At 41.4% G+C, this 24,684-nt stretch overlaps 1 protein-coding gene across 1 annotated transcript; it reads left to right on the top strand.

Moving 5' to 3' along the window:
* The first annotated feature begins 1,048 nt into the window (after positions 1-1,048).
* Positions 1,049-18,479, top strand: oaz2a (ornithine decarboxylase antizyme 2a). The gene is given in 6 exon segments (XM_049573343.1): positions 1,049-1,257; positions 11,094-11,160; positions 11,162-11,242; positions 13,084-13,256; positions 14,014-14,099; positions 16,231-18,479. Coding segments are annotated over 6 exon segments (648 nt in total). The 5' UTR covers positions 1,049-1,147; the 3' UTR covers positions 16,362-18,479.
* The last annotated feature ends 6,205 nt before the right edge of the window (positions 18,480-24,684 follow it).

The raw sequence follows: 24,684 nt of genomic DNA, 5'->3' as shown, positions 1-24,684 counted from the left end.
CGAAAGTACAGAGAGTCGTTGCATAGAGATTATACACCATCTCTTCTAGTTGCATTGGTGTGAACTGGCCGGTTTTTAGAACATTGCTGAGCACAGCATTGCAAGTAGCTGCAAATCCTCCTGAGACCCGAACTTTTGTTTGGTATGCTTTTTAATTTCTCTTAGCTATTTGGGATCAGTAGGACCCGCTAAGTATAAAAAACTAAACACTGTCAATCATAGTTAAGTCCCAATGTCCTCAAACGAGATGATAATAAAGTCCTAATGTCTTCAAATGAGTACCTCCTAATTAACAACTCAATTGGTCGAATTTGTCGCCATGTTAAACTATGAACATTATTAATCATAAATAAACAAGTTTCAACAATAACATGTGCTCAGGTTTTGGACCTTGTCCACTTTTGTGTCGGGATCGGCTGCTGACTGATTTGACAGAGATGGCTGCCATCTTGTTTTTACATGGATTTGTGTATAATGGTCTTACTACCTCTAGATGGCACAGGAAGTGTCTACGAACGAGGACAACAGGTCTGAGTTAAGTAAAATAAAGTTTAAGGTGCAGTAAACCCAAAATGTGACGTCATCATATGAGGACACAGGGTCTCAGGAGGACATTTCAACTCATCTCGTGAAACAACACAGTGATATCAATGTTGATCCATATTTCAAAATCACAACATAATTCAGCAGTGATTTAGCCATGGTGCAGCCATGCAGCAGTTGTGGTATTGCCCACCCCCCAAATGAAAGTAAAAAGCGTGACAACCAACCCCGTCCTCCCCTTCAGTACTGAACGTACTGTCCTTTCCACCATTCGTATGTATATTAGCATAGAGTTATTAAAAGAAAACTACCACAAAGTGTAGTGAGTTTCAATGCACTTAATATAAAATACGATTATCACACAAGTCTGCTGTTTTATATGTGGTTTAACCAGATAGTTTTAATCGTTTTATGTCAGTTTGTTTACTTTCCTGTGAGGGCTTGTCTTACCCATGATGCTTTGCGGCGGCTATAAATACCCCTCTGGTGCGGCTGTAAGCGCAGACTCGCTGCTGCAGAGCGGTGTGTTGACTTCTCAGTCGGCTCTCTCACGAACTTGTCACTAGAAACTTTTACCACAACACGGTGTTGTGTTAATTTACGGATGTTGAACTTGTCCGTCGAGTTTTTATCGAACAGTAACAGTTTTAGTTTTCAGAAAGGAGCTAAAGACCCGTGTTTCCTCGAGCCTATCATGCTGAACACAGAGGAAAGGTAGGAGGATGCTAACGTTCTTCTAGAAACATTCACACTAACACACGTTAACGGTTGTTGTCCTTGTCAGTTGGTCGTGTTGGTGCTGCTTAGCGGTTTGTTTCAGTCGGTAACAGGGTGTTAAACTAATGTAGAGTTGAGCTTGGTAAATCAGTTTGGATTAGTTTAGGCTAGTTTGCGAAATAGCAGGAAATAAACTGCGGAAAGAAAAACTAGAAATGACCACAGTGACAGACAGACAGACAGACGGGGCTGTGGACAGACCTGACAGGACAAACAAGAGCTGTACGTTTATGTTAGCAGACTGAAACCAGAAGGGATAGCTGCCTTTATACTTTATTTGACTTTACTGTCTCTGTGATACGGAGTTGGATGCTGTTGCGTATGAGTTAAACATTTATAGAGAGATGCACTAGATACAGTTTGATTGTTTTCTACGGATGTAATGCAACAAAAAGGTATTTGAACGTATCATGACTGTGCAAATCTGAAGTGAAATTAACTATCACTTAATTTAGCGTGATTGTGAAGGTACTGCAAGGCCATTTAATTTTTTAAGACCACACTTCCCATCAAGGACACATTTTTAAATCTCCACGAAGTTACAGCACATTTCCTTATTTAAAAAAAAAAAAATCCCATGTGTGAACCTTTTTCCAAAGTATCATTGCTCCTTCCGGGAATCTGCAATTCTGCGATCTAAGACAATGATGTGAAACATAAGGCCCGTGGGCCAGATGTGGCCCACCAAAGGGTCCAATCCGGCCCACAGGATGACTTTGCACACTTAATATTAATGCACATGTGATGGCTGAGAGGTGCCAGGTTTCAGGAGCAGCCTTCGTGTAAAATGCAGCTTCAGAGGCCTCTCCAGCCTGACTAGATAACAGTTATTTGAAAAATAATAAATACTTATTGTGGTCTCATTTAAAGATAGTGAACATTGTGCAAAAATATTGTCAATCAGCAGCTTCAGTAACCTCCACTTTAGTTTGGTGTGTTGATGTCGGCAATTCTGCACAAGGGGTGGAAATATATGTAAAAATGCACACGACTGAGTGTGTAAAAACTCTGATGCGCTTATTTTTTCCTCAGACATCTCAGGCTGTTCATTATCTGTTTTAAATAGATATTTTTAGAATGTACTTGTACTTTTATACAACAAAAGAAAGGGCAAAATCTGTAGGTGGTGTTATTTCTAAGTTATTATACAGTGGTCTTTATGTGGCCCATGAACTAAAAAGAGTGCTACAACCAACAGTTAATAACATTATTTTATCAAATAGTTAATAGTTTTATCTCTAAAGTTGCCCAATTTTCATGTCATATACAAAAATATTAAACAGAGAAAAGTTGCAGATCCGTTTAATCAACTAGAAAAAGCAAATGTTTGATATCTCAGCTAATTAATAATGATTTCTTTGAACAATAAAGAAATTGACTTGTGGCCTACTGGGAAAAAATACACTTATTACAACTAGCACTGAAATTATAAGTCAATCACTGAGTGAGAAAATAAGTCCAAAAACAGTCACTGATGAAGCAAAAAATACATTTGCTGATTCTAATTTCTTAAATGCAGTGTAGGGGAGTAACTAGGTACATGTAATTATCTTACAAAATATATGTAATTTTTGCCCTCTTTTGGCACAGTTTATTTCCACACATTTTCAGCTTTATTTCCAAACACTTGTTAGAAAATTAATTAGAAAAGTAATCAAAAAGTAATGAAATGTGATAAGTTATGTTACTTTAAAGAAGTAACTAAAGAAATCATATTACTTATTACATTTTCAACAGGGTAACACATAATCTGTAACCTATTACATTTCAAAATGAACCTTCTCAACACTTTTTTTAATTCTGTTTTAATCATTGGAAACAGAATATCTTCCGAATTTTGGTCGGTTTTCGACTGTTTTTTCAAGCTAGTACTGATACTGATATTTGAAAGTTTGGATGTGTTATCTGATATATTTGTGCGTTTTTTGTACTGCTGCGTTGTATTTTGTACTGAATGTTCATTCCTTTGCATCACTATAGTGGTCCCTTAGGAAATTGTTGTTGCTGTGGTTGTAATATGTCTTTTATTATACAGTACTTCTTTTTATGTGATGAAAGTGATGGTAAAGCAGGCCTAACAATCATTCTGTGAGTGATTGCACAGATAAATTGTAGGCTGTGTGTTTTCTTTCTTTGACTCTCTCCTAAAACAGGCACACGCCTTGTTTTTGTCCTCTGTGGGTTTTATCATCTGACACAGAGAGGGAGAGGTTCATTGATGCTGTGAGCCAGAGCAGTGACTTTATTAGCTCTCCGACTGTTACGGCCGTGTCAGCTAAAGGCATCAACTGGCCTACATCTGCCTGGTTGCGTAACACGCTCTCCTCTACTAGTTCAGTTCCCAAGCAGCAGTGGATTCTGTTTTAGCGTGTGTAAGTGTGTGTGTGAGGTGTTCGGGGGTGCATTCAGTCAGAAACAGCTGGATTATCTAACCTGACCTACCTGAGTGTAACTAAGTGCTCCTTGAAGCGACTGGCACACTGCTCTTTTCAGTGGTTGCTGTGGTTTCTGGAAGATTCTGGATCAGAGCGCTGCTGAATTTTCCATAACGAAACCAAAACATTGTGCCAACCGGTTTTAACATGAGGTCTCGGGAGGTCAGCCACCGCTATTGTTGTTGACTGCAGGCGCTGCTGTGATACAGACTTTAAGCATGCACCTACAAGTGAGGAATGAGTTGCAGACGGGCTTGAAATGAGCACATGATTGCACTGGAAAGAATGTCCTTGAACTTGAAGAGGCTCTTAACATGAGGAAAAGGAAAAGTCATAATTGTTTCCATTTTTAATCAATCTGTTTTTGATTGTTCGGTCCATAAAATGTAAGACATTAGTAAAAGATGCCTATCGCAACTTCCCAAAGCCCATAGAATTTGACATAGAATTTGATCCTTTTGACATAGAATTTGATCATAGAATTGACATAGAATTTGATCCTTTTGTCTGGTCAACAGTCCAAAACCAAACAATTGGACGATCTGACATCTGACGATTTCAGCTTCAGTTCCTGAAACCTGTCATCTCTCCGGTCAGACATTTTTGTTGCCATCTCGCCTCTTCACCCTTGGATGTTTGTTTTCTTCCTGTTTCGTGGGAGCCTCATGACAGAAATGTCATTAACATGCTAGTCTCTATATACAGACTCTACATTCATTGAATGTAGAGTCTGTAGGCAAACCCCGGAGATCTTGACTCCGGAAGAAGAGCAGAAGAGCCCTGGTTTCCGGTTGTAGGCTGTTTGTAGTCCGCGTGATATTGACCAATCACGTTTGAGCCAGCTGCAGTTGTTGCCAGGTTAAACGGTCTGTGCGGTGAACTAACGAGGCGGAACATAATTGGGGTCACTGCAAACTCTGAATCCATCGCAATGGTTCAGCATTGCCAAAAGATCGTCCGTCTGCCGGAAGTCAGACGCCAAATACAGCCAATGGATTCCGAGAATGTCAACATGCCAACTCACTCCCTATTAATTCTCTAGATAATTATCTGCTCTGTTCACACATGGGCTCAATTAAACATTACACAGACTTTTCACTGGGGAGCTGGCAGTCGCTCCTACGACTGATGTCAGTATAATTTCAGGTTTGCAGTGTGTGTGTGATAGGTGCTCAAGTAAAGTATTTTCAGTTTCTCACCAGGTGTTTTTGATTAAGCAACTTTGTTGGCAACTTCCTGTGTCATCCGATGAAATGCGGTGTGGCAGACACCCAATACACAGATGCCACCACAGATCATGGGACACACCCTTTTTGCTGTAAAATGAATGGTTGATGTTGTTTCGTGCCAAAGCTAGTGTTTTCACAACAGGCAGGAGACATGCAGGTTTAAGTGTTGCATAAATAAGATGAGTTATGACGTTGCTTTGTTCATTCCTCAGTTTGATGTCATACTATTATTCACTGTCGCCACAGGCTTATCAAACTGTGCCTGTACGGACAAAGCCTGTGCTGAGTTATATTGATGCAGGTGTTGGTTTTCACAGCCTGCATTAAGCCTGTGTTTTCGATGGGGCAAGTGTGTGTGTAAGGGATGTTTTAAAAACTCCCATGTACTCCCTATTAGTGCCGCCTGTTTGGTGGGTGTATGAGTGGTGTTGCTTCTGTTTGTACTGTTTTACTCCAAGTAATAGTTATTTTACTTTCACAAAGTGGTAATGCATCTTACGTGTTTACCTAACAGTCCAACATTGCCGGCGTTTTTGCACTTCCTAATCAGACAGACGCTCACTTTTATGATACATGTGTACAATGACTGTGGTAATCACCTATCTCTTCCTCTGCCACCGCTTTGTGTCGGACATTTGTGGTTTTAACTGGTGTGTCTTGACAACTATGAGACAGATCGCCATGAAATTTGGTACAGGGATTCTCTTTCTTGAGTGTCATCATTAGGACAAAATTTGAATTTGTCCAATACTTTGTTTTATAACCGAATTCTTGCAAAACTAATAACATTTGCATCATCCTTAGCAGTACTTTGTGTTTACTGCCAATGAGAAAAATGTGATCAAGGGAAACTAAGATGATGAACATGATAAACAGGTCTGCCAATCAACTGAATGTTAACACTGTCATTTTGAGCATGGTAACAATACACCATTTCTGAATCACCTCAAACATATCTTTGACATTTATGTCTTGTGATTTCTTGCTATTTGCCAACATACACATTAATGCAAACAGATCTCTGACAAACTAAAATAGTCAGATGATTTCAGCCCTGTTGTTGTGTAAGTTGAACTTAGTTTAAATTTGCTGAGTCAATATTGATCCCGCAGTCAGTGCCAGAGTAACAAAAGGAATATTTATTTGCTTTAAAGCTTTGCTTATGGAATGTCCTGGTCTAGGCATGTCCCAGTCTTACCTCAAAGATCAGTACTGGGGCCAAGGACGGTATATTTTAAGCTAATCGGGATTGGCTTTATTGAATGATATTGTGTCCAATTCGATCCTTTGTTCTATGTCAGATGTCAGGCAGTTTTACTGGTGAAAGTTTGTGCACAGCAACAGGCAAAAAGTGCAGCTGTTGTCATCTCTCCAACTCTGTCTCTGCTTCACTCCATTCAGCGCCCACTGCAAAACACACACGTCATAAATGACAGCAAAATGCAGAATGAGTGTAAGAGTCTCTTGCGTCTACTGTCATCTCTTGTACATGGTGTTTCACGAAAGCGCTCCATGTGGGCTCTGCAGCTGTTTTATCTTGTAAAGTAGAAGTATCGAATAGGCACTCTGTATCAGCAGATAGTCAGTATTAAGTGACTCAGATCAGGGGCAAAAAAACTTGATTGTGACATCCTTGTCCTGCTTTACAATGGTCTGGTTATTTAGACTAGTTTGGTTGTGTTTGTTGTCTTCTGTGTCTGACCAGCCGTGCACAGCCACAGTTTGGGTCCAGGGGTCAGCGCTGTGTGTTTTGACAGGGATACGTCCATCCACACTCGAAGCATGTGTGTGTTTCTTGTTTCTGTCTCGACATGTTTTCCGACACGCTTCTCTGCCAAACTTCGGGGGTCAGAGGAGACAGATCCTGTTTATTTTACTGCGTACAGCAATGTGATGTTTATGTCCCCAACCTAAATCATCTTCACCACAGGTTTTTTGGGGGCTAACAAGCTTGTTTATGTTGACAGTCGGGGTTTAAGTGTAGGCTTTTTCCATTAGTAACTGGTAGTTATAGTGTGAGAAGTTCATTTGGTGTGTTTCGGTTTTCTTGGAAGACCTGCCAGAGCGCTTCCTGTTTTGGTTTAGTTGTGTGTTTCTTGGCTGTCGGTGAAACTCTGCCACAGCAGCCAGCCAGCTCGGGCCGTTTATCCCCTCAAACAATCCACCTGAATCAGTTCTCAAAACAACTCACAGCTCAGGAAGAGCAAACTGGCAGTGGAAGCAGTCATCCTTAAAAATAATAATATGTTCCTCTTGCATACACACATGCCCTCGCCCCTCCCTGCGGAATCGGACAATGACGCACTTGGCATCTTTGAGTCTCGCTGCAACACACAGATGATTAAATCCTCACCCGCATATTAATACAGCCCAGGCTTGTGAGTGTAGCCTTCACAGAGCGGTGCACAGAGTCCGCTGCACCCATCAAGTTGACCTTCTTTAAAAACGTAACCCATATTCTGTTTTTAGGGTGACCTCATGACCTATTGGGGGGCTATAGACTGCAGCTCTCCAGCTGGACTGGCATTATGGGACACGGGGGCGGGGAGGGCGGCTCAGAGTGTGGCTGAAATGTCAGAAGACGAAAGTGTTGCCTTTCAAAACAAGCTGGCATTTCCATCAAGGACAGGCTCTTCTGTCTGTCTCTGGAAGGGAAGATGGAAAAAGAGAAGCAGGTCTTGACATCTTGGCAAGTGCGCTAATCTCTTCCCCCTATCTGCGTCCTACCTGTCGTCCCTGATACACTCTGTATCACTTTTGTTTCTGTGGAACAAATGAAGAGGCACTCTTGGCAGTTTAAAAATGTTTTAATGGGGTGCTGCCAACATTCACCTCATTCCGATTTGTTTGTCTGAGGAGACTGGTAGATTTTTAAGTTGTACCTGCTGGGTACTGCTGCTTTCTGTGTGTTATGACCGCAGCGTTTCTGCATCTATTTTATTTAGTTTGTCTTGTGTGTTTATTGTAAGTCAGGAGTGGAATGTGTGGAAGTACATTTACTCAAGTACTTGTACTTTATTTAAGTATTTCCATTTATTGCTGCGTCTAATTCACTACATTTCAGGGGGTAATATTTGTGACGTGCTTCTTACTCCACCACATTTATCCAACAACTACAGCTACTGATCACTTTGTAAAGGTGGGAATCACCAGAGGCCCAACAACACAATATAATCACAGTACTTAAGATTAAATACAGTATTGCGATTTTTAAATGTTTTGCAATATGCTGTGATAACATTGGGATTTATTACCTTTTTTTTTAATTGCAAAGGAAAGGAAAACTGTCATTATCTGTTTTACCTAAAAAGACAAACTAAAGTAATTTTTATTGCAGCAAAATGTATCCAGTGGACTGAAAAAGCAATTAATTGTATTATTCTGATAGACAAACAAAGGTTTAATTTGTATTTATATAATAAAAATTTCGATATTTGGCATCAGAGTATTGATAGAATATTGCCACACAACATATCGCAATACTTTGCTGGATAGCTTTTTTCCCCCTCCCCTATTACTTTGCAGGTTCAAATTTTACGCACAAATCTTACGATGACTGTATTAAATCTGAAGCATTGTTATACTCTAGATTGAACTGAACATATGTTTATTCAAGTATTTAAAATAACAATACTGCTTAAAAGTTCATGCATTTGTGATAATAAAGTGTCATCTTGTTGTGACATGGACAGGAGCCATTCTGCTGTATAATGAGTACTTTGACTTTTGATATTTTGATTACATTTTGCTGATAATACTTTTGATTTTTAATTGCAATTAAGTTATCAATTTATCCGCATCTATCTTCTTGACTAATCAAGTGATTGGTAGGTCCATAGAACATTAGAATACACTCAAAAAGCAAGTCGGAGTTATTTGTACACTTAATTTTCCAGTTCATATGTTGTCTCTGCATGGTTAAGAACCAAGGAGTGATGAGACAGGGAAAGGGTGTGTGCGGTTGGAGCTGCAAAGTGAACAGGACAGGCATAATGAGCTTTGTTTTCCATTCCTCACTCTCTTGGCTCTATGCAGATCAGGTTGTCCAGGTTACCTACCTGGCCCGCGGGGAAACTGTCTGCAATGCACAGCTCCTCCCTCTCACAAAAACAGTACCTGATGTTTGTCTGTGGCACATCTCTCGGCCATATCAATATTCGCTCACAAACGGGTTGGTCTAGCTGGTGCAGTTTCTGCCAGAAGATTGTGTACTGTGCTGGGTCTGATTAAAGGTGTCACAGTCTCTTGGGGTCAAAACTGAGTCAGACTGGGGAGGATATTCACTCATGTTGAAGTTGACAAAATAAGAATCCTCAGCCCTCGAGTCCGGGCCCGTCTGGAAACGTCGGCTGGCTGCCATCATGTCTGGTTTCAGATGCACGACTGTAACTCCACACGCCAGAGATGTGTGTTCCCGAAAGCCTCACAAGCTATTTGCAGAGGTGTTTACAGATCATGAGCTTGTTTATGATACATGCCTTCCACCACACACACACGACACATCAGGTACCCTTTTGAATGCAAGTTATAAATCATCGGCTATAATTTTGTCTGTCATAAGCTCAACATAAACAATCAGCCTGTGATGGATTTTCAGGAGTTAGTAGACTGAAACTTTACTGCCCACATCATTTATTTGTTGGCTTTGATCTTTGTTTGCGTGTCATGATTTGAGTTGTGATTGGAGAAATATGCCGAAATCTATAAATAACCAAACAGACTTGACTAACTGGACCACTGCGTCTCATACTTAAGGACACTGAGTTCCTGTTTCTGATATGAAACCTCCGGCAGAATCTGCTGTTTAAGGCAAACATTACAACATTGCTCCTAGGAGTAAAGTCAGACTTTACTTTCTCGCAGGTTACGTCTGAATGCATGTTCGGCCAGACGCTTGGAAACCTGCAAAAAACATAAAAGGATCCAGCAAATTAGCAAACCATATAATCCTGTTAATTCCCTCTGGTTGTCCTGTACACTGCGGAGGTGGAGGTGGGGCATGTTGCCACAGGTGCTTTATATTTGCTAATTACAGGGACGTGCTTAATGAAGTTAAAACGGGGATGTGTGAGAGCGGCAACAAGCTGAGAGGTTTACATCATCATATGTTCCGGCTAAGTGTATTTGAGTTAAAGATGCCCCGTGGAGTTCATTTTAAACAGTCCTGAGGTGTAACAAACATGCACACCCTCCCTAATTAAACAATCGTAAAGAAAAACAACTTTAAATTGTGCTTCTCTGTTTGTTGGTGTGTTACAACTGCTAACTGACGATCACCAAAATAGGGTGACTAATTGAAAAGTGCAACATCACTTGCAGACACTAGATATCAAAAAGCCAGACACTGTGATGTATTAAGTCTCTGTGAGCTGTAAATTCACCACATCCAGGCCGAAGGGAGAAGATAATGTTAAGTTATCAAAGAGTAGCATGAAAGTCAAGAGTGCTCACTCTGCATCAAATCTGGAGACCGAAACGTGTCTAGAAGTACACTGCACCGCACACTGGACAAGCAAAAAAAAAAAAATCCTGCTAAACTTAAAGCAGTCTCAGTTGACTCAGTTGTCTCAGACTGACGATTTGAATCTCCGACTTTCAAGTGGCCGCCCTACTTGACAGGTCACTTCAATGACTCTGACCTAATCTTGAAACACTGGATGGACTCCGGAACAGCTTCGGAAGCAGCCAACACCAACAGTGTTCACACAGTTTTATTTGGCAAGCTTGCAGCCGGTACTTTTGTGTCACAATGAGTGCAGCTTTTTAGCAGTTAATTGGTCGTCATTTGCCTCCTGCTATAGTCCTAAAGTTGGCATGAATTGGGTCTAAGATTGGGATTAATGGCCGTGTCTAGAGGGAGTTTATTAGTTTGACATATTAACATAACATAATTTATCTTGCTAGTGTTGTTACCACTGTCCTCGTTGCAGTCAGCAGTAGTGAGAAGTGCAGAGTTTGGGGGTGTTGCACTGGCAGGTCATTGGGGGGGGGGGGAAGAGACTGTGTGTGTAAGGTTATTTTTCAATTTTTATTTTTTACAGCAAGTACAGGACAGCAGATGAGATTCAGTGACACCATTCTAATCGATTCATTTTTTGTCTCCTTTCAGTTCTTGGTTAGCTGGGTCACGGCTGCCGAGCTCTATCCCTCATTCTCCAGGGCCTCAGTGGTGCTCCTGATGCCCCTCACCCACAACTGAAGATCCCGGGTGGGCGAGGGACTGTCAGGGATCACTCTCTCGGCGTGCTACTACACAAGGTGCCATCCCTCAACCTCACATGACTATACAGTGACAAAAACATATAACCACACAACATCTGAGCCCATTATACAAAGTGCTGCTTTGAGTTACAGTGAGGTCTTGGCTAGTGAGTTTACAAATATCGAGCCAAAAATTGCTACATTAATTGTGTTAAAGAGGTACAAATGGTACAAGTCTTTGTCCCAGTTTGGTATTTTAAAGACTTATTAGAGATAAAATACATGACGTAAAGGCTTAATGGTTTTAAGGGAAAGTAATGGAAAAGTAAAAGTTGTTGCGTGTTGGTCTCTGTGAGCACTTTAGGTAGTAATTGTGTTAAGCGCTTCGTCCCTCAGTGACCACTTTAAGTCAGCTAATGAGTTGTACCCTCAATTTGCAAAGTCACTGTTTTTAAAGCTTAAAAATCCTTTAATCTGTCTGCTGCTCATCATCCGCACCTGCAGTGGATTTTAATGCATGAATTCATTCATTCACCTAGTTTTCTCCTGGTGGACTCAATTTTTCAAATACAAAATAATGAGTTTATTCACATAGAGACATCAGAAATAAAACAATACAGATATTAATAATATAAAAATGTGTTATGTAAGCTTGTACACACACTCCTGTCTTCTGGACTGTGTGTGAGTTTGTGCACGCGTGACAAATTGTACCTCAGACATGTGACTGGCTGTCCCTGGGGATTAGAGATTTAGGATCAGACAGATCAGTCACAACTGTCATATTAACATCCTCATCTGTCCTCGGCCAGCAACCAAAAAAAAATCTCTGTAAAGTCGCCGGTTTATCAGATTTAACTCTTTCATACATCTTCTTTTGTTTACATTGACTTTTACATACTTTAAGACTCATGCATGGAAAGTTATGTAACACAGTTTACCTTTATTTACACATTCTTGTTAGTGTTTACAGGCATTTACATGACAGTTTCCTCGATGACTCTGCACCCAGAATAGGGCCGAGTGGACTTTAGAATGACTTATAACTCTGAGTAGTATCTGTGTGGAAGACAACATCAAATCCAGTAAATCTGGCAGTGATTTAATTACTGTTAGACAACTATAAAAGAAAGAGCAGCTGCAGGGATTAAAATAATGTACCACAAGAACATGCAACACATGTTAATTGCAGACATCCCCAAAAAACATTTTCTGCCGTTGACACAAAATTCGTGCTAATCTGTCTCAGGCTGGGTTGTCTGACTAAATGTCTGACGACCAGTATCTTAGGAATTTAAAAAGAAACACAGAAGTGGTTTGACCACCTCATCAGTTAGAGCACAAGACTCGTCTTTTGCAGACACGATACTGGGTGCTGCTGCTTCGTCGAGATACCCAGTGTAACCACTTCCTCTTTCACTCATTTCACCTCACAGCTGCTCTCAGACGCAGATGCTGTCTGCTGTATACCCAGCTTTTGATTTTGTGTCATCTGATTTTTGAAGCTTAAAGAGCTCGGTGGTGTAGTGCGTGTTGTAGATGCTCAACAGTTGGTTACCTGCTGTCACTCCCAGGTTGAATTACAATAATGAGGTGTATATTAATGACATTATTATGTTTTCTGATGATGTAGAAGGGTAAAATATGTCTCTATTGTGAGTTGGGATTTGTTAAACAAAAAGAAAAAATGCAGAACATTCATTTCGAATTAAACTGTTCCTCTTTGCACAGTGACTACAGCTCAAAATTTATATAGTCAAATTATAGATTGGGCCTTATAATGTCTTTGTCTTTAGCCAGAGCCTCCTCCAGTCTTAAAACAAATCTTAACATTTATGCTGAAAAAGAATCCATAAACTAAATGTTTCGTCCTTTTTGTCTTCCCTGTAACAATCTAGGATGAGAAGTTAACGGTGACGCAGGCAGCCCCAGCAGGTGGGGACCCCTCTTTTCTCCGCTTTCACTACCAGCTGAATGAGCGCCGCTCGGCCTCCTGGGAAACAGCTCTATCAGGAGACAGCCTCTTCCTGGAGATCCCTGCAGGGCCGCTGGTAGAGGGGAGCAAAGAGGGGTAAGGATGTGTTACGACCTCTAACTTATAGCACATAAAGCCTCCTGCTGTGTTTTCCTGACACGCTCTTGTAAAAGTGCTGCATTTATTGTAAATGGTGGAAAATAAAACTGTTTATTTACAATTAAATCTCCACAGGGTTCCTTTTTTAAATGTTTACTTCACCCTCTGTAGGTTTGAACCCTTTCTCTTAAAGTTTGTTGGCCATAAATGCACAAAACTTCCACCTTAAAAGCACACAGGGGAGATTTGGGGGGATTTCTTGTTGAGTGCAAGATATGTTTCACAGAAATCACCCATTACTTACGAAAAGATCAATTGTTTTCTTACAGTATCAGAAATTAAATGTTAGTCGAAATAATCCTACCACATCCTGTTTATCAGAGCAGTTTAGTGGAAGTCTGCACACCATATGGCTCTGAATTGAGGCTGTTATCATCATGTTTTTATGTTTATCAGTGTGTCTCAAATTAAAACGAATGCTAATATGTTTCTGTTTCCTCCGCCTGGCTTTGTGTCGGGCTGTAATCGATGCCAGCGCAGGGTAACCTTGCCTGCTGCGGGCACAGAGCCAGTGGTTTGAGCAGCCAGCTTTGCAGCTGCCACTGCATTATTATGTAAAGTTGCAGCGCTTATGTAAAGAGAAAAAAACAAAAAAGAACTTTGTGTGTGCGTCATCGCCACTCCCCTCGACTGACTCTGCCTCTCTCTGTCTCTTTCTGTGTGTGTGTGTGTGTGTTCATGTTCATGTCCTCAGGCTAACTGCTCTGCTCGAGTTTGCGGAAGAGAAGCTTAAAGTTAACTATGTGTTCCTGTGGTTCCATAAAAACAGAGAGGACCGATGTAAGAGCTCTTCTTATTTATAATTATGCTTTGTTTTTTAAAAGGCTGGGTTTCCTTCTCCTAACCTTTTTGTATTGATTTGAAAAAATTGTTTATGCACATTTTTGTTTTTACGTACTGTAGATTGTGTGTGTACATGACTGGATTAACCAGTTATGGGTCCTGGGGCAAAACTTTGTTGTTGACCAAGCAGGACTCAGGATGTGTAGGTGTGCATTAGCGTAAAGCCTGGAAGCACGGGTAAACACCTGTCTTGACGATTGGAAAATAAATCTATTGACTTCTCCACCGTCTGAAATATACGAACAGTGATAAGTGGTTTTGCACACTGGACTTATTTATTGACAAACAACAGTTTATTCATCCCTCCAGCTCGTCTGTCATTTCCACATATGGCTGGTTAGCACAGGTTTCAGTACAGTTACTGTGACAACAACACTTCCTGCTGTAGTTCGCCAAAGGAAGAATTGCGCAAAGTTATTCCCCTAAAACCACAAAGCATCAGCTTCAACCCCAAATGGACCTTAATTGTCTCCTACGGGAAATGTCTTGCGTCACAAACAGATTTGAACATAAAGTATAACAAGATACACAAAACAAAAAACTAAAAGGACAGAAAATAATTTGTGTATTCGCCCCGTGATTCGCATCCACTCTAAAATTTAATGGGTTTTTCGCCTCAATCCAGGCTACACTCCTGCAGTAAGTTTCACGAAAACCAGGCCTGTAGCTTTTCTGTAATCCTGCCGGGAAACCCTCAAACTGAACCAAAAACATAACCTCCTTGGCGGAAGGAAAAATATGTAAAACAGCAGCATATGACAGCATATCATAAAACCTGGTTTACATTCAGCTATCATCATCATCATCATCACCAACCAAATAAGAGACAACATGTTTCTAGAAGTAACCTTAAGAGGTTTTGTTGGGTGTATTTTTAACTCTAAAAAGACAGGCTGTTTCCCTCTGCTTCCAGTCTTTATGCTAAGATAATCTAACCACATTATGACTACAGCAAGAGATAAATGTCAACGAGGTCTGCATGATATATTGTGATATGAAAAATAGAGACATTTCACCACATGACTTGAATAGTTTTATTTGGAAATAATTAATCATTCTAGAATTGCTGGTGAGATTTTGTAGGGAGCTGCATCTGAAAATGAAAATACTAAAACACTTTTCTGAGGAGGAATTAGGTAGCTTCATGCTCTGGGTGAGTCACCATGACACCAATCCAGGCTGAAGTTAATGACCCAACATGTCATATTAATAATACATGTTGCTTACACTAAAATGAGGAGGCTCCCTTACGCTGCTCTCCTCCTGTTCCTCGATCATTTTCAGGTTGTGATCGACTACTAGCAGAGTGTGCTTTGGTTGTTTATCAAACAGACTGGTCGAGTAGATTAACGTTAGTGTTAATGTTGCCTTTCCATCCTTGCGACTCCAAACTGTTAGTTAGGAGACCTTTGGTTTCTTTAGGCTAACTCAGTTCGTTAACTAGCTTTAACAGTCCGGCAACTCTGTGGTAAAGAATAATCGAGAGACGTTGTGATAATGTTGCATTGAACAGATACTTTATTTCATCCGTGCAGTGAATTCAAAACAACCATTTTTACAGTTGTTATACTGTAACATGAGTTTATCTAGACACTTTCTGCCGCTGACTACTGTTGTGTCAGAGAAGCATGCGTTTCACGATGTCTGTGGCACTTAACAGCCTGGTTACAGTCCTTTTTATACACACGTACACACAGTAGAGTCTCACTTTCCATAACAAGCGCTGCCAGGCTATGTCACATACACACACGTAACATGTCTTAAAGGGGAAGGCTTGGCCGGTAATGTTAGTCATGGACAATGGGAACTTTGAGTTTTCCTTTTGTATCAAGGAGCAAAAATTGGTGTCTGATGTCTTTTAATTAATTTGCCATACTTGATAATCATGCAGCCAAGATGTCGACTCTCATCTCGGTCTTAAAAAAGTTGAACTTTTCCTTTTGTACAAATTTGTAATTAATCACATTACCAACACTAACTAACACTGAGTGAACCTGCAGCCTCAGACAGGTTCATCACTCAGGTGTCACCAGTCGAGCTTCTCACACTCTTCCTGTTTCCTCCCCAGTGTCCATCATCAAGACGTTCCACTACATGGGCTTTGAGATGGTGAAGCCGGGCCACCCCATGGTGCCAGCCCGGCCCGATCTAGCCTTCATGGTTTACTCTCTGGACAACAGCAGCTCAGACGAGGAGTGACTGCCACACCGTCTCCTGACACCTCCCTCGCCCACCCTCACCCCCTCCCTCTCTGCCTCCCCCCCTAGAAACATGCCCTCCGTCTGTTTGCTCCCTGAAGCAGTTGAACCCACAGAAAATCCTTCATCACTGACCGGGTGGTGTCACCTCTTTTTTAAGACTTGTGATTTAAGGGGGATGTTTCGGAGTGATAGGATTCTCATGTGACGCAGACACCAACCGCCCCCGCCTCCTTTCCCTTCTTCCCTGAGGATATCTGCAGATTGGATAAACAGGGAGCAGCGTAGCTTGAACTAAGCCATCACGTGCATTTTGGGATTTTGGCTTTTTTATTATTACTATACTACTTTTCCTGGTTAGTGGTTTCTCTGTTGGCCACATTATTTGTTTGTGCTGCCATCAACAAGACAAACAACCGTTTGACTTTCAGGAGAAGGTGGCGTTTTACATCACAATTCAGCATATCTCTCCTCCGACCACTACGACCTTTTATAAGAAGAGACTTTGGTTTGTCGTGTGCTCTGTATCATGCAAGCTGTGTTTGGTAGGGGTTAAAAGAGGAAATTACAGGTTTGGTTAATGAAATATTGTGATGGTTCATTATGCGAATAAGTAAAAGCCTGATCTGTTACATTTCACATTAAAGCACATGTAACATTTCTTGACTCTTCTTCCTGGTATATGTTCAGGCATCATTCCAGCACATGTCACCCCTCTCTGGGGTTTTGTTTTTCACTCCAACACTCTAGCCACAAATGTGGAAATACCCTGTTAGTCTCTGCAGACACGTCAAAGCTAAGACACAGCCTGTATGTTGAATGTCGCAACAGGGTAGCTGCCAGCTCACGAGGTGAACACCTTCCCTCCTCTTCCTCCTCCTCCCTCTCTGCACTATAATCAAGCTGTCAAACTGACAGTGCGAGTTATTGACGAGCCTGAGAGGAGGTCACACACACAAAGAAATGCTTAGAGGCTTTTGTTTTTTTTCAGAGATAAGCTGAATAATTGTTGACATAAGATGGTCGGCTTCGAAGAGGAATTCCACTTACCGTTACTTTGCATTAAAATGTTCACGTAATGTATGAATCAAGTGAAGCTTCAGCCCCAGTTTGTGCATCTTACGTATTTTTATTATGAGTCCCAGAGCTAGAAAACCCCAGAAAGTTGTTTTACAGCACTTACTGTTCGATCATGATCCAAACGAATAAACAGTATGCTTCACGATAAAAAAGCTATGTAAGCCATGTCCTATTTAGGAAGCTGGAAATTGACATGGTCACAAGAAACGCATTATGTTGTATGAAAGTGTAAAACAGTACAGTTTAAGATCAACGCAGGCACAACCTGGGGCTGGTGAGGCTTCACTCAGCCCTGTAGAGTCATCCGTAGATCGATCCCGCACCAGTTTAAAGCTCGATTGACACGAGGCTTTCTGTGCCTAAAGAGGAGCGTGCAATGTTAATATTTTATACTCTAAAGTCTTATTGAGGAATGTTTCCCACAATTCATCCCGTGCAGATTTTAAACCTGTGCTATGTGAGGAAGGAGCTCATCGTAGCGGTACAAGAGAAGCACTTCAGGTGATAATCATATATGCAATTAGAGTTAAAAAAACACAAGATTTTTTTAGCTTTGTGGTTTTTAGTAACAAACGCCAAAGAGTTCATTCTATCTGTCGCACGCTGTCGATTCAAATCTTGTTTTGGACAAATTCAGCTAATTTAATCTCAGTATGTAAAGCAATATAAACCTACATTCCCCATGCCAGCCATACTACCTGTAACACCTCAGAGAAACATGATAGTAGTGTGTTCCATATTGGTGTTGGGACGGGGTGGGGGCCTTTTTTCTTCTGCATGTGTTTGGATCATATGAGTCTTCGTTGCTACTGATCGAGCCCTGACTGCGAGCTGTTAGGAAAATGTCAATATATTGAATTTTCTCAGAGGTATATTTTTATGTATGTATATTTCTCAAATGTTTACTGTGATAGTTTAGGGATTTATTTTTTTGTTTCTCAGTGATACAGTTAGCAAGCATTCGATGACAATCCACACTTGTATACTCTGGAAATTTTTGTCTTGGGGGAAAATAATAAAACTTGTTATCTAAACAGTGTTTTCTGTTTGTGTTTGTTCCTCTTGTGCTCAGGCTGTGTCTAAGTATGCGTGACGCCACATTTACTTTCGCTTTGAGGCTTATTTTAAACTTGTTTGGTGTTTTTTTTAAGACGCAACTATAAGCTTGCATGACAGTAAACATGCAGCGGGGACAACACAGAAAGTGAGCCAAGGTTGTAAAGCTGAGGAGCCAAACTGGAGGCCTTAAAATAACTGCAATTATACAAGCAGAAGACCACTGCAGCCAACAGAGGACTGATATGAGAAAAGAAAACAGCGAAGTAGGGCGGTGATGATGGAGCATATTTGAGGAAATGAAAGTGTGTTCTTTTTTTCATGAACAGTAGTCGTAGGAAGCTGTGTTTCAGCAGATTGCTGACTCAGGCGCTAATCTGTAACCAGCTCAGCTCACAGCACATTACAACTCACCGCTGGCCCCTCGCCAAGGACTGCAAAAGCCTCCAGAGTCAGTTGATCTAGAGATCTATTTTCAGTGTCCAGGCCAGGATGGACTCAGCTGAGCTATATCGGTGTCTTTAATACAGCAGAAACCTGCTTTCAAACCTTTGTTGTCTCATCCTGAAGGAGAAAAGACACTCTGTTTGTGTGCAGAGCTGTAACCTGCAGCGGCCCCGAGGTGTCAAATACACTAAAATAGAAAATGTCTTACAAAACACAACATTATAGAAAACACATTAGCTGTGAAGTTCTCTTGTACAGACATAAAAGTTGAAGGTTCTGTATGCGACATTCAGAGCATTAATACAGCAACTAACCACTGTTTGCTATGTAAAGATTAGAGGAGTAATGGCATCCTGAGAAGAAAATTAAGTCACGCTACCTCTGTTAGGGAGCGATCACACCGAGATGAAACGCTAGAAACGCGACGCCAGTAAAACCATTGTTCCTATGATATGGCGTGTCTGACCGGTGTTCAAGCGTCTTTTTGGACGGGCATTTTTAGACACGCATAGATGCTGAAAAGTTAAAATATTTTCAACTTTTTTGAGTGTCAGACGCCAGTAGCTAGCACGCATTGAATAAGCACTTCCAGCGTTCCAAGCGTCTTTGAAGCGTCCGCATCTCCAGCGTCTCATTTCTGTGTGATCACCCCCTTGTGTTGTAATCTGAGCTTCTCTGTGGTTTGTTGTGGGAAGCCGGTCCAGCCAAAACTTTCTTCAGCTAAATCACAACAAAGCTGTGGTAATTGTCTTTGGCAGTAAAGAAAAGAGGATTGCTGTTAGTAAATACCTCGAGTCACTATCTTTAAAAAGCAAAGACCAAGTCAGAAACCTTGGTGTGTTTCCCCCAGGTTAACATCATTAGCTCTGGGGCGTTGGTGGCTTAGTGGTAGAGGAGGCGCCCCATGTACAAGGCTGTTGCCGCAGCGGCCCGTGTTCAACTCCAGCTTGTGGCCCCTTGCTGCATGTCACTCCCTTTCTCTCTCCCCCCTTCACGCTCATCTGTCCTATCAATAAAAGGCTTAAAAATGCCCCAAAAAATATCTTTTAAAAAAAACAAAACATTGTTAGCACTGTTAGCTCTGTTGCTGCTGAAGCGCTGTTTGGCTGAATCCAAATGTCCACCCTTTGGACTTACAGACTGAACCCTCGCTTCAGTTGTACTTAGTGTGACGTATTTACCGTCATCACATAAAGTCTGCGAGGACAGAGACTGTTGTACTCGTTGCCGTGGAAACGTTCAACTATCGCTGCTGTTATATTATGTCATATACGTTGATGAATAGTTCCTACTCATCTGTTCCTTCAGATAACAAGATATAAATCCCATGCAGAGCCTTTTTTGTGACTGAACAAAAATGTATGTGTATTAATACCTCTCTATATAACAAGCTAGGCATGTTCAAAAACAAAATGTTTGTAATAAGGACAGGACTATAACTCAATAAATTGGGTATTACTGACATTAGAAACCTTCTGTTGTTTTCCGACTAATTTTTTAGCCTATTTCACTGCACAGCCTGATAGGCCGCAATAATAAAGAACATTTTCAGTCCCTCTGTATCATGGTGTGGTTGAATATTATTTCTGGCCTAACTATCAATAACTATTTTACACATCCATATTTCCTTGTGGGCAGCTGGAAAACCCACAATGTCACGTCCGTATGGCAATGAATTGTGGGTTGATAAATCTGTGAAGTCTGCTGAAGTCTGCACCCCAAGAAGACTCTCTAGAAGTCTGCAGAAAGTTCACTTGAGGCCCCTTGTAGACTGGATGAACTGTAGCTTTGACAGCCCTAAGTACTCCCAGGCTTCCGGGGAACACGCCTGCAAAGTCTGCGAGTCTGCAAGTGCGGTCAAGTGCAGTCATTTGGATTCAGCCTTTATGGAGTTTGTGGCATTTGCTTCAAGTTTGCTCGGCCACCTCCATGTTGAGGACCGTGTCCACACAACTCGTGCAGTCTGACTTTGGCACGGAGCCCCTTGAAGTTGATGCAGATACTTGAGACTATGAGTGTGAGCTATCTGAGGAGTGCCCGAGTGGGAGCCAAAGGGTTAAGGTTAGATGACAGAAAGAGAGTAGAAGTAGGAAAGAGAAATTTTATTCTTTCTACTTTTTAAATATCTTTTGTCCAGTGTTGTGTTTTGCATGGTGGCAGCTGGTGTGGCAGTTATCAGTTTGGGTGCTTGATACCCCAAAAGTCACCTGAAGATCATCAGGGAAATCCCCATCGTCAGTGTTAATATTTGACCACTAAGGATGCGACAAACAACTGTCACCTCTAAAATGTGTCTTCCCGTCTGAAGGACCCCCTGCTGTTCCCACCACATGTCACAGCGGTGCTATAAACATCTAAAGTCAGGCCTTCACGCTGTGTCACTAATCCCCTGGACTGAAAGACAAGAGGCACATAGTCCCCTGCTGGCCTTAATCTTGTGTTGACTTTATATAAACTCACCTCAGATTGAGGTTGGTTAAGCGGTTACCACATCAGCTTCACTCTCAGCACGGCGCTTCTCAGAAAACCGCCTATGTTCGTCCTCGCATCTCAGTTTCCAGCATCCGGTTAGCCGAGTTAAAAGCAGCCGGTTGATAGCTAATCCGCTCTAAAGAGACTTAGTGTGCTGCAGGCCTCGCTGAAGATCAGATCAAATATAACATGCTGGATGGAAAATCTACTTTCCTGTGTTTAATATCCAAGAAGGGTTCTGATATAACTATATAATCTCACCACACAGTCCTTTCAGTCGCTGTTTGCTCTGGAGCTTTCTGTCATATTACATCACATCAGAGAGAAACCAGGCACCGCTCACCACCTGCACAGTATCATACCAGCAGTGAAGCATGATGGGGACAGCATTGTGCTATGTGGGTGTTTGTCAGCAGCAGGGACTGGTGGGACTGGTCAGGGTTGAGTGGAGAGCTGAATGAAGCGATATCCTCAGTGAAAACCTGATCCAAGGTAAGGCAGCTTTATTTCAATCAGGAGAGACAGGAGTGAGGAATAAAGATCAAACTTAATGCAAAATGGGGCGTCGGTAGCGTAGTGGATAGTGCCGGCGCCTCATGTACAGAGGCATCGCCTCGCTGCAGCGGCCGCAGGTTCGAGTCCGGCTTGCGGCCCTTTGCTGCATGTCAGTCCGCACTCTCTCTCTGTCCTGTCAATAAAGGCAAAAAGCCCATAAAAATAATCTTTAAAAAAAATTTAATGCAAAATATAGGTGTACAGATTAACAGATGATTGTGCTGATAAGATTTTAACAAAGTCTTTGGCGCTTAGAAACCACAGGGAGATTATTTGAGATCGTGGGACATCTGAGCAGCAGCAAGATAAATCCCCCCAGTCTAGACACTGGTGATGGTGGCTGATGACTTGGTAGATGAATGATGCAGTGAAATGAGGCTGCATCCAAGGAGACTAGGTGGTGATGGGGAGGTGGAGGGTAGGGGAGAGTGGGGTGATTTGTACCAGTGGGAGAGTTGTGCCACCCCTTGTTTCAAGAAAACCATAATTGGTCATGTGACCTCATATTTTTGAAGAGGCATCCATTTTACTCAGCCTGTGGAGAAAAGAGGCACATGGCACAAGAGGTAAGCAGATTTAAGTCCAAAAAACTGTTTTTTGCCTTTCAAAGTGAATTTTTTATGATCATGGTTTATTGATTGTTGTGTCTGAACAATTATAGATAAGTTTGAAAACATTTCATACATGAGTTAGTGCTTTAGTAAGCTACAATATGAGGCTAAACTGTTAGCATGATGTTAACTCTAAACTGCTGGATGACACAAGTTTGCTAAAATGGTGGGGATGGGGTGATTTGTGCCAAAAGGCCTGGGTTAAGTTGTGCTAGTGGCACAACTCACCGTCACTGATAATTATTATTAACATATTATTCTATTGTAATTGTACATTGTATTATTATATTTTATCACTAAAATGATGTGACATTTTTAATTTTAGACCAAAAGCCATAATGCCACGCCTTTACAAAAGGAAGACAGACAGGGGTTCAACCCCTCTTATGGAGTCGGACAGAGCAGTGAGAGAGGTGCAACAGGGGCCGTACATCGGGTGGCAAGGGAGATGAAGATCTGTAGGTCTGTAAATAGGTTGAAGAAGATTGCAGCTATGGAGCCATCACACACTCTCTCTCTCTCTCACACACACACACACACACACACACACACACACACTCTACTGGCCAGAAGTTGACATTTATGACCTGGGGCCTTCATTTTTAATTTCATTTTGGTCTTAACATTTTAAATAGGCCTTGCTGAATATTGCAGCATTGACAAGTGGCATGTTGTGTTGTAGTCTGGTCCTGAGAATTGCAGTTGATGTTGTTCAGGTTTAACTTAATTTTATTCTGAAAATGTTAAATTTTATGTAGGCCTACTTAAGATCTTTCATGTATTCGACATGTTATCTACTGCTAAAATTGGCCTTTGGTGTTATTTAAAAAAGCTTTAATAATTAATTTGGTATTGAATTTGTCTTGCTTTGATACAGCATTACAGTATATGAGATGAAAATGTTCTGTTTTACTTCAATAATCAATGGCACAATTTACCCAAACGTATTTTCTCCCAAGGCACAACTCACCCCGCATCAGGGGCAAATCGTTCCACGAGAAAGGAAAGCCATATTTTTTAAACAGTTTATTTAAGATCCAAAGTGGTTGTTCCCAGGGATGCCCAACATCCTGAATATATGTACATATTTTAGTTGGAGGCATTACTGCCATGCCCTCTCTTTCAAGTCACCTCAAATAAAAACTGGAACATCTCACCCCACTCTCCCCTATGCACAGCAGCAGCATGAAATGACTGCGGGCTGAAAAAGAACCATATTTAAAATGAGGAGCAGTGAGATGATAGGCTGACGGAGAAGGTGTGTTGCTGTGCTGTTGGTGAATTGTAGATCAGCTGCAGGAAAGCTGATGACTCAGTTGACAGCCCCGAACACTGACAGCCAGAGGTAGAGTGAGCATGCGTGCGAGGGGTGAATAGCGGGTTGAGGAAGAAAGTTACAGACTAAGCATGATAAGTATCGTCTTCCTGACTGAGCTTCATTTGTATAGCAAACCCAGTCCAAAACCCAAACACACATCTCAGGAGAGACCTTAAAATCCAGGTTTGCAAAGATTGTGTCAAACCCAAGAGGACTGGCAGCTGTGATCGCTGCCAAAGGTGCTTCTACTGAGTCCAGAGTCTGAATACTTGTTTTCTCTTTGTCATTATGAGGTGTTGAGTGCTTTTGACTGGTTCTAATACAAGGCTGCAACAAAACAAAAAGGGGTCTGAATCAGCAGCATTTAGTTAATATGGCAAACTTTAAATGAATAATATTGCCATACAGACATCACTGCCCTCCTGACCGTCACTATTACCCCGACTCAGCTAAACCAAGAAGAGAACACCTGATTGACAGCCAAAACACTCACTTCCTGTTTCATAACAAGGACTGGAAAACATCCATCATCCCCACATAAACATATTTATCACTGTGTAATCATGATGTCCTGTTTCATAACCGTTTAAAGTATGCATTACACAGTTCATGCAGAATACATTAAGACCATCTGCTGCATCCCAGAACAGAATATTTAATCCCATATTGATCTCAACTGTAAACCATGAATGTAATGGAAGGGATCAGTTACTTTAAACCTTTAAAGTGGGTTGATAGAGACTTTTCATCCTTGAAACACATTAAATAACACAAAGAAACTCAAG

This window comes from Epinephelus fuscoguttatus, linkage group LG4, assembly GCF_011397635.1.
Source record: "Epinephelus fuscoguttatus linkage group LG4, E.fuscoguttatus.final_Chr_v1".
NCBI classification, from domain to species: domain Eukaryota; kingdom Metazoa; phylum Chordata; class Actinopteri; order Perciformes; family Serranidae; genus Epinephelus; species Epinephelus fuscoguttatus.
This window is presented reverse-complemented; position numbering and strand designations above follow the sequence as displayed.